A 10,364-nucleotide genomic window follows, 5' to 3' on the forward strand; every position below is an offset into this window, starting at 1 on the left:
CTTTGTTTTCAAAGTTTTATTGGTGCTTTCATTATGCCAAAAATTCCAGAAATTTCGGTCGGAAGTCAAATGAGAAGCTCAAAGGGAAAGGTTTGTTCGGTCCAACCGGTTGCAAAAGGAGCGAAATTTGCCTTTCATATGCATGTACACGTCGAAAGGTGAATGTGTTTGCGAAGACATGTGGGGGGGGGGGGGGGATCACGAAATTTATCAAGAGTTATGAGAGGGGATCACTTCAATAAAATAACATCTAAAGGAGGGATCAGCTAAATGGTACTGTGTCTAGCCGAAAATCATCCAACCACCCCCGCCCCAACCCCCGGCGATAAATAATGACCGATCCCTAACCAAGGAAAATGGAACGATTTTCCCATCAAACCGGGCCAACTGAGAGGAATGAGTCTTACCATTTTCTATTCCTTTCTCGAATCAACCACATGAATTGAAAATCTACGGAAGAGAGCTATGGCAACAAGCCGGTCTGTCAAAATGGAAAGTAATGTTTCAAACTATAATGTACTTAAAGTGCAAAGAAGCCGCCATGGTGCAGTCTTTTGCTAGTCTGGATCCCGATATCTGTTCAGGATTCTTAGCTCTAGTTTTCACAGGCGTCCAATATTAAAGCATAACAACCGGCGTAAATTAAAGCGAGGCCCGAAGGCGCAAGCCAACCTAGGGGGTCGGGAGGCATGTTCTTCCCCCGGGGGGTTCTTCCCCGAAAAAGTTTGAAATTGTAGGTTGCCGAAGACGGGATTTCATGAATTTGGGGGGGGGGGGGGGTGGGGGTAAAGTGTTACGGACAATAAGTTGTTTTATGATCATAAAATTAGAACGCAGGAAGTAGCGCTGTTTCACCTTTTTAAACTGTATTTTCTTCTTGAAACGTCTCTTCTGTAAGTCTAGATTTATTGTTATTTGTGCAAATTTTAAAACTGGAACAGGTGGCTATATTCAATTTTACAGCTGGTGGAATTCTGGCGTTCTACTGAGAGCCCTGTGATTGATGTCAGTTGACATACCAGCAATCTAACCATCTCAACTGCTTGGAAACTGCAAAGTTACTGTTCAGCACCTAGAGCAGGCGTGGATAGGCGCTATATAAATATTTATTTATTATTGTTATTATTATTATTTAGAGTGCCAACTAGTGTCCATCAAGTCTGTATGGGCATGTGACATTTAGCCGTCTCTCCCCCTTTTAAGCTTTCAGTGATAACTGATCCCCCTTCTATTATCCTAAAAATCAAATGATCCCCCAAAATCAGTTTCCCCCCCCCCCCCCCACCCCTCAACCCTAGGCATTAAATAATGACCAGTCCCTTAGACCCACTGCTGTCTGACTGGTCATTCTGGCATAATGGAAAGCACTCAACTTGTTAACTCCTGCAGTGGGGGAGGAAGGGGGGACTTCCATCAAAATGCATGGGGGTGCTCGTCAGAAATTTTGGAAAGAGCCCCCAAGAGGTACCAAGATACTATTTTGTGGGCGTGACTTGAATTTTTTTTGTAACCAGTTATGCTATGAAGATGACCACTACTTGTTCAACAGTGATTAAGCATTTGTGTGATACCAGTAAGGTAGCATCAGCTGACAAATCCCTGGTCAAGTGTCCCTTCACAGCACCTTAAAATAGCATGCAAACTCTGCTTAATTCAATGGTTTTTGTATGTTTATGCCATCTACTATGATTATCAGTCGAGTAAGGCACAACAGAGTTTGGTAACAAAGATTTGGGATGGTGTTGCCACCACTATTGTTGCCCGTTGCCGCAAATGAGGTCAAAGGCCAACAAGTTGCCACTGGAAACAGAGCCATTTGCCCATGACAAGAATGCAAGTTGAACATTAAAACCTGGTCAAACTTTTGCCCTGTCTTACTCAACTGATACTGGTAGTATCATCTTAGCAGACTTCAGGAGTAGTTCAAAAGATCACATATCTGGGTTCTGACTTGTAGATTTGGATCCACTTTTTTGTTTCTTTTTTTTAAGTTTGTGTCAATTGTCATTATAATGATGATTGATGGGGGCAAAAAATGGTATCATCAACAAAATTTTGAATTTCATTATTGAAAAGGCACGGTAACCCTACTGCAGTTGATGCATGTACTTTTCAAAACAAGAAGAATGTGTTCGTTCCGTATAGTTAGATTGTATTATTTTATTCCATACAATGATCAAGGAAATATTTCCAGCTGCCCATGCAATACCTATGATGAAATTCACAAAAACTGAGTACAACAACCCTGCCAGATATACACCAGTCTAACTGGATTACCAACAGTTCTATTATCACGGGTATTGCCACTTAAAAAATATTTGCAGATCACCTGGATCATCTCAAGCAAAATGAATTGGAAGTGGTCCTCGTTTCACATTTTCTCCAAGAGAACAATCCTTCAAGAGATTTTTCTGGAAATCAACATTAAAACGATAAAACTATTTGTTATGTACAATGTATGTTTGAAACAGCAAGGTGTGTTTGATTTATATATATATCAGAGGCATAACTAATTCAGCAGAAACTCGTTGAAAGGACGGTCATAAAAATACCAAAAGAACAAATGCATTTAACATTTTACGGTTTGAGTTGTAATGTGCAGCTTAGAATATCTAGAAGAAAAATATATTTACAGCCAATACCAGCCTTTAAAACTCAAATTTAAAATATGGTTGATCATCTTTCGTAAAATAATCCACAAGGTTCACGATATTCTCAAACTCAAAGTTAATTTAACATGCAAGATTCGTAGGTAGGCACCATATATTTGATGTTGATGAAAGCATCGGGGCCTCCACGCCGCTCCAAGGCTTCGAGAGTTTCTTGTATCAAGTCACCGACATTTTCTCTTTTCTGTTGACTGTAATCGATTCCATCCCCGGAGTTGATATTTTTATTCTTAAAGATGTTTAAGATCGGCAAGATTTGCCGGTAGTATGGAACAAGAGCTTCGCCAATCATCTCACCAGCGATGACAAGATGCTGCAGAGCCTTCAGTGTGGTGCAGATCACTTTGTGGTTTCGCGTATTTAGTGCTTTCTTCACCGGGATTATGAGCTGTGGGATAACAGGAAGAACTTTGCTTCCTCCGTGTTCCATCATGTCGTGGACTCCTTGTCGGGCGAAGAATCCGTAGGGATGCGATGTTTCAGACAATCCTTCGAAGAACAGCGGAAGGTAATGATGGTAGTCGAGCCTCTCTATCTCCACCTTCCAGGCAATTTTGTTCCCTTTCGTGTCGTGCTCCAAAGCGATAGGAAAATCACCTCGCTCGTAACATTTTTTGAAACTTGTCCTTTCTGATGGTCTTTCTTTAAAAGCTCCCGCACAAGGAGCCGGAAGAACCTGAAGGAAATATAATCAACAACCTTAGCAACCACGGTGAAATATGCAAAGATTTTCGATCACGAGTTTATAAGCGTAGTTTCCAGTTGTTATCGAAGTTGTACGAAGAAAAAGAAATAAAAACATATTGGACTCACCTTTGCATTCGATAACCTTGACTTCGTTGTAAACGGTTGAGCGACAATGGAGGAATGAATTAGTATAGTGCATTTTTCCTGCGTGAATTAAAATGATAACTAAAATCAGTACGTTGCGAACAAAGATGAGTTCGCATGTAAAAGATGGAACTGAAATCTTTGTCAACATCCTTACTTTTTCATCTTCCTCCTGCTTTCGAGTAGTCTTCCTCGATGGATAATCCTTCGTTTGCTGCATCACATTCACGTACATAGTTGAAGAAAGCTGCAAAACAACCTCTTGTTTCGTCAACTACAAATCCACTGTTCGACAAACTCGAGCAACACAAGGAGTACTAAGCGACGAGATGTTTGCTTTCCGAAAGTTGCCATAGTTACAGAGCATCCTGTTTCCAAATAAGGAAAGTTAGGGCTGTTAGATGACTGCATAAAATGATCGTCGTAGTACCTTGACGGGCTTATTTGAGCCCACGATTGCGAAAAACTGCGAACAGCGAATGCAACTGAAAAGGAAGCAAATATGGCGGCTCAAGTTCCAGCAACTCTGAAAGCTATCTCTCCATACCTGAAAACCGCCCTGGAATACGATAAACGAGATCCCGTTGTGGCCTATTACTGTAAGTATAGTAAAAAAATTTTCCCACTGTTATGTGGCAAGGGTTTTTTTTATAAACTAAGAATGATTTAGGAGCCATCTTAGTCCAGTTGCCATGAAACGGTTTGACATACCAGTGGGTAGGGTAGAACGTACACAAATATTGGAGTCAGCTCATTTGAGGGCCATGACATACATGTAATCAATTTATTTTCTCGAAAAGTTTGCCTTTCTGGCTGTGGTCCACAGTCTGAAGTTAGCTGAAACTTCTCATTCTGAGAGGGTTGCTTACTTGCAGTGTGTGGAAAAAAGTAATCCCTCAATTATTTTACAAACCTTGCTTATGAGATGACAGTACTTTCTTCATCCCTGAAAGAGTACATATAAAGTTTATAAAGCTTGGATTGGTCTCAATGCTTTTTACCCAATAAAATCCCATCGTACCCAGTAAAATCCCATTGTACTTGAAAAAGTGTCTCAAGTGATCTCCAAATAAGCACTGTACCATGGAGTTATAAAAGATATACCGGTACTAATAAGTGCTATCCTCAAATGAGTACAGCATTTTGAATGTAGTATGTAGTGTATGTAGATCTATAAGTAGTTTAGCTGAACAATATTTTTTCTTTATTTTTGCTGCCATTTCCTTGACCATGGTAGTGGCCAACCAGAAAGCTCTTGCCACTCTGGCCACTGCTCACATATAAATTATGTTTCCTTGCAGCTCTATATTTCTTAAATTTTTTACTATGTTTGTTTAATTTACCTATGAATTGTATTTAAAATGCCCAGTGTAGTGTAAATAAAAGGATTGAATTGAAGCACTTGAACTCAAGAGTACTGGAACACATTTGAAGATGCTCAATAAGGAAACAGTGACATTGATGTTTTAAACTTAGCTTTTGGTAGGTTGTTGTTGTATAACAAAGGCATTCTTGGATAGGTTTTGTTCAATAAGGGTCGTTTTATAATTCCTTCAATTCAGTTTCATTGCATATTTGAGAATCTGTCTATATTATTAATTTTTAACACAACATTTTTTTATTCTTTAAATATTTATATGAGGGCGACTGGTTTTTCAGTGATTGCTGTTTTGTGTTACCCTCAACAAATAAAGTTTATTATTATTATTATTATTATTATTATTATTATTATTATTATGGTTTTTTTCATAAGTGCCTCTCATGAAGTAGCCTCCCCTTGAAAATAAAGCACTTCCCTAGAATAAATGCTGCATTGAAAATTTGAAGTGTTGTCCGTCTACCTTCAGGCCGCCTCCATGCAGTACAGAAAGGCATCAAAATTGATAGCAAAGGAAAGGAAAGCAAACAATTCTTACTGCAGCTTATGGACCAACTAGAGAAGGTATGGTTACTATTGTGGTTATGCCTACATGTAGAGGCATAGTAACTTACATATAATAACACTGTGGTTACTGCTTTCCACTCCAGATCAAGAGTTCCAGGTTGATACCTGGCCTTGGTTGTTGCATTTTCCTCGTCAGCAAGCTGCTTTACATATACTTTCTCAAAGATGCTCACTCCTCATCTCATTTAAGCTTTTATCCCCTGGTGTGGGGGTGCAAGGGCCAGGGGGGAGGTGCTGGCCAGATAGAAGTACAAAAGTGTGTCTGTAGCAAAAATTAGAAATCAGTTGTCATTATAACATCTTTATAAGGGATTTATCAAGGAGACATACAAGAGACCATTATTTGTTACTGTGAAATTGAGTCCAGTGTTATTCCAGATATTTGACTGCGTGCAACCAAAATATGTTTTGCTCACTCACTTCATGACAGGTGATCAGAAGTGAGCTTTTTTGCTGCAGTTCTCCTCTAGGTTATTTTGGATCTTCACTTCTTCCTTCCCTTCTCAGTATATGCTTGACTCATTGCTTTTGACTTCTAATGTGCAATTCAACCATGATGTCATCTTGTTCACACATATTCCTGACTTTGACATAATTTTGAGATCTTCATTTTAGGTACAGGATAATTCGGATACATTTCTGACTGAGTACCCTAATTTTGTTTTGGGCAGTAGCTTTCAAAAAAGAGAATTTCAGTTCCATTCGGGAAACATGCAAATATTGATTGAGGGCTGATAGAAATAAATTACAGCTTAATGCATTCCACTTTAAGTTTTGCAAAATTTTGACAATCTTTTTGTCCATCTAATATTATATTATCTTGCAGAACTTTGCAAACTGTTGCTGGACATGAAGTTTTGAGCATTTGATTTAAGACTAGTATAAATTATTTAGTCTAGCCCTGTTAATCTTTAATTTATTTTTGCAGACAAAGAAGGACCTGAGTACCCAGGGACACGAGGCTGTCACTAATGATGTTGTTGCCCAGATTCACATCGATGAAAAAGCAGAGCAGCTTTTTCTGTGGGCTGATACTGAAGATCGTAATGCAAATTTTAACAAGTATGTTGAATTAGTTTGTAGTTACCTGATCACAGCACATTTCCATAGGTCACAAAGAAGTGAAGCCTTGGAGCTGACTGACTCATAGCTGCTGAAGCTTATCCCGGTTTCTGTAGCATGAAGTGGCTAGAAGTATTTCTACTTCCCCTGGACAGGATGCTAATCCATCGCAGGTCACTCCCCCGCAATTTGTTAGGTTTCCCCAACAATTCACTGGTACTCATTTATACTCCTGGGTGGAGAGAGGCACTGTGAGAGTTAAGTGTCTTGCCCAAAAACACAACACAGTGTCCCTGGCCAGGGCTCGAACCCGGACCGCTCTCTCCGGGGACGAGTGCACTAACCATGAGGTCACCACGCCTCCCATAGGTCACAAAGTTTAAGCATTCTGATTGTTATTCTGGTTTCAAATGCAAATATAGAATATCAGTGTTCTTTTATGTTTTAGAAATGTTGTGAAGTCATTTTACACAGCTAGTCTCCTTTACGATGTTCTGACACAATTTGGAGAAATGTCAGAAGAGGTAAGTGACATAAACCAGCAAGGACAATAGTTGTCAGTACACTAAAGTTCCACATGTGCCATCTGGTTTTGAAGAGAAGCAATGTGTTAAGGCCTAGTGGTCCATCAGGCCTGCTGTGCATATCTTAGTGTTTAGTTGTGATGCAGAGAACAAGTTGGCAGCCAGTTGTAAAGAAACTGTTCAACTGCTGCAGCATCAGGAGGCTAAATGAACCACTTTATTTATTAGCTGAGGTAAATGAACTACTGTGAGTGACAAATTTAGGAAGCTGGTGTTTTGAGTGTTCTTTAGGGCAAATTGTACCCTTTTGAATATATTTTCACCCAGATCTTGCAGTAAATAAGTTTCTTTCTCTTCTGAAGGCTGCAGCCCACCAGAAATATTCCAAATGGAAAGCAGCATACATCCACAAGTGCCTGAAGAATGGAGAAACACCCATACCAGGACCAGCTGGTGGAGACGGCGAAGAAGAAGGTGGAGATCCACCTTACCCTCCTTTACCTAGTAATACACAGCAACCCCCTGGGTACCCTACTAGCACACAACAACCCCCTGGGTACCCTACTAATACACAGCAGCCTCCCTACCCTACCAACACTACAGGAGTACCTGGACAGTTTCCTTCGCAACCTTTTCCTCCGAATCAACCAACATATCCAACACCACCTGGTCAGCCAAGTGTATACCAGGTAACTTGATGTTTGCCTTTTGTAATATTATCATTTCAACCGAAAGCAAATGCTAAGTTGTAATCAGGACAACTGTTAATTAAACAGTTTCACCTTTCATGCACCAATCATGTTTCTAATTGTATAGTTCCAGAAAATATCCATACCTCCCCCAGGGAAGGGTTTTTTTCTAAGACCCCCCCCCCCCCCAACCCTCTGGAGATTCTAATAAAGCTTCTCACATTTCTTTAAATTTTTTGGTCTTACAGAACCCCCCACTCCCCAGGAAATTCCAATCCCTTCTGTGGAGGGAGTATGGATATTTTCTGGACCTGCACATTAAAGGACCAATCACATTCTTGAAGGTTGTAGATACATATATTTAGTAACTCTAACAAGTTTGGTAGACGGTCAATGAACAATCATCTTGAGAGTAAGCCTGTGCTGCTTGAATCAGCTCCTTACTTAAGCCATGTAGGGTTATTACCTTCGAATTCTTCCTCGCCCCATCAAGATGTCAAACTCTTAATATCAGCACTCGCTACGGCGTAGGCTGTTCACAGCCACTCTGTTTTTCAACGCACGCGAAAGAAAAAGCGAGCGCGAAGTTCTCTCGCGATTCCATCCGCGCGTTCGACGATCGAATAAAAATACGAGAAAATAGAGGACTGTGAACAGCGACCACGTTAATAGGTGCTTTCGTGTGCGTGTCTGTGTTGACAAGGTTTGTACGGGGCGACTCGTGAGTGTCCACTGGATGAATATTCAGGTACATGAGGAAGCTGTAGGTGGTGGTTTATAAAAGCATATTTAGGTCTACTAACTATGATCAAAGCTAATTAAACTTCTGATTTGATGATGTTTTAGCCTCCTGCTCCAGCCGCCGCCTCCCACCCCGCAGTACCGGCTGCCGTACCTGCAGCTGCCGTTGCTCCCACTCAACCCAGCAGTACATTATCTCCAGAGGACAGCGAGAAAGCGCAAAAGTATTGCCGCTTTGCCGCCAGTGCTTTACAATACGAGGATGTTAAGACAGCTATTGAAAATTTACATAAAGCGCTGGCTTTGTTAGAGAAGTGACATTTCTGGAAAATATGACACAAAAAATTATTTACACCAGTAGGATGCAAGGAAACGATCTGCTGGATAATGAGAGATTTTTGATTAAACCAGACTGGGAGTGGAAATGTGTAGAGACAGACGTGACCAGCAGATACAAAAAGATAACCATCGACTTTTGGACGAGAAGCATTTGTAAGCCACCTTGTTTTATCAACGAAAATACCAAACGACTTAAGGTGATTGTGGCTATAGCCAATTGTAACAATCTTAATGACTGTAAAACGGATGCTGTGAAATGGAAACCCATTCTTAAACAAACAAAACCAACCCTATTGACGAACAAGAACTGCAAGCAAAAATATGCAACCCATGCAAAGTGTGGCAAAATTGGGTTTTCTAGTGGTCGGGTGATTGTAAACGTACGTATAACACGTATAACACACTCTGCATGTGTACAGAGTTTGTAGAAAATGCAAAACCAAAAAAGCGAAGCAAACACTTTTCTTTAAAGGAGCTAAGTCACGGTTTGCGCATATTGAAAAGTGTAGCCTCAATTTTTCAAATTGGTCGTTTGTAATCCGTGTTAATCTTCTCCATCCTTAGCCATCCTTGTTCCTTTATGGTTTATCATTATGTCTTTGGTGTTTTTCTATCTTATTAAACTGTTATTTTCAGGTTTCCTACCATTTAAAGGTAACTTTGTATGTGGCCAAAATAACTCAAGATACCGTGACTGAGCTCCTTTAAGGCTAGTAAATATCCGGCCCTGTCCACACTACGCCGGAGGAATATGAAAACGTAGCGTTATTTCTACGGTTAGGCCTTCTGTCCACACTAATCCTTCACGAAAACGGAGCTTTTCGAAAACGCTCTTCACACCAGAGAAAACGCCGGCTTTGTGTTTTAGTGTGGACAGAAAACATCTTGAAAACGGAGCTTTTCGAAAACGATGATGTCGCGATTATCGTGTGATTTCCCTGTCCGAGTGTTTTTCTTTTCAAACACAAATCCAAAATGAGCGGAGCTAGTTGCGTTTTCAAATTTCTTCGGCATCAGGTGGACGGAAAATGTTTGAGGCGTTTTCAGAGCGAAAACGGCGATTTCAAATTTCTCCGGCGTAGTAATACATGTAGGTCAGTTTCTTTAGGTTAATGTTTTTGACTTGGCTCCGCGGCTTAGGAAATAGATCATAACAAATTATATTGAGGATGAAGGATGACTGTATCATTTCGTCGACTTGTTTTATTCCAAAAGTCAAGGGGTTTGAAAGTTTTAATATATATCGAAATAGACCTATTTCTTCGTCAAGAATTGAATTGAAAGATTAGTTCTCGCGAGTTCCGCCCTATTTTATGAGAATCTTGAGCTATTTACAAAGACTTGTCAAAAACAACACTTGTTCCGTTGAATTTCTCAGCGTTTTAATTGAAGTTTCAGCTTACAATAGACTCCGGGGGACACATTATCTGTATAAAATGATTAAATTTTCTTCAAGTAGCTCTAAAAATACGTTCAGTTGGCGGCTACAAGCTCTAACTGTATGGACAAAGAACCCGATGATGAAACGGTGGATGCTGCCGGCAACAATACTAAGCAATGGGGT

The 10,364-nt window shown here is 40.2% G+C and overlaps 2 protein-coding genes across 2 annotated transcripts; one reads left to right on the forward strand and one right to left on the reverse strand.

The window, feature by feature from the left end:
- Positions 1 to 2,139: 2,139 nt before the first annotated feature.
- LOC145480958 (parkin coregulated gene protein homolog) lies at positions 2,140 to 3,810 on the reverse strand. Its single transcript, XM_081459308.1, has 3 exons — positions 3,658 to 3,810; positions 3,483 to 3,560; positions 2,140 to 3,345 (listed from the first exon to the last, which is right to left on the reverse strand). Exons 1-3 carry the CDS (start codon positions 3,733 to 3,735, stop codon positions 2,728 to 2,730), a joined length of 774 nt encoding a protein of 257 aa, XP_081315434.1. The 5' UTR covers positions 3,736 to 3,810; the 3' UTR covers positions 2,140 to 2,727.
- An 82-nt stretch (positions 3,811 to 3,892) lies between these two features.
- On the forward strand, positions 3,893 to 8,886 carry LOC145480957 (vacuolar protein sorting-associated protein VTA1 homolog). Its single transcript, XM_081459307.1, has 6 exons — positions 3,893 to 4,099; positions 5,348 to 5,442; positions 6,374 to 6,507; positions 6,956 to 7,031; positions 7,394 to 7,720; positions 8,567 to 8,886. The coding sequence occupies exons 1-6, from the start codon at positions 4,003 to 4,005 to the stop codon at positions 8,777 to 8,779; spliced, it is 942 nt and encodes a 313-aa protein (XP_081315433.1). The 5' UTR covers positions 3,893 to 4,002; the 3' UTR covers positions 8,780 to 8,886.
- The last annotated feature ends 1,478 nt before the right edge of the window (positions 8,887 to 10,364 follow it).

This window comes from Orbicella franksi, chromosome 3 (genome assembly GCF_964199315.1).
Source record: "Orbicella franksi chromosome 3, jaOrbFran1.1, whole genome shotgun sequence".
Lineage (NCBI taxonomy): Eukaryota > Metazoa > Cnidaria > Anthozoa > Scleractinia > Merulinidae > Orbicella > Orbicella franksi.

Coding starts and splice junctions, on each gene's coding strand:
- LOC145480958 (XM_081459308.1), bottom strand. CDS start 3,735: ATGTACGTGAATGTGATGCAGCAAACGAAGGATTATCCATCGAGGAAG. Junction 3,561..3,657: donor AGCAGGAGGAAGATGAAAAA/GTAAGGATGTTG, acceptor TAATTCACGCAG/GAAAAATGCACTATACTAAT. Junction 3,346..3,482: donor CAAGGTTATCGAATGCAAAG/GTGAGTCCAATA, acceptor TATTTCCTTCAG/GTTCTTCCGGCTCCTTGTGC.
- LOC145480957 (XM_081459307.1), top strand. CDS start 4,003: ATGGCGGCTCAAGTTCCAGCAACTCTGAAAGCTATCTCTCCATACCTG. Junction 5,443..6,373: donor TTATGGACCAACTAGAGAAG/GTATGGTTACTA, acceptor TTATTTTTGCAG/ACAAAGAAGGACCTGAGTAC. Junction 6,508..6,955: donor CGTAATGCAAATTTTAACAA/GTATGTTGAATT, acceptor TTTATGTTTTAG/AAATGTTGTGAAGTCATTTT.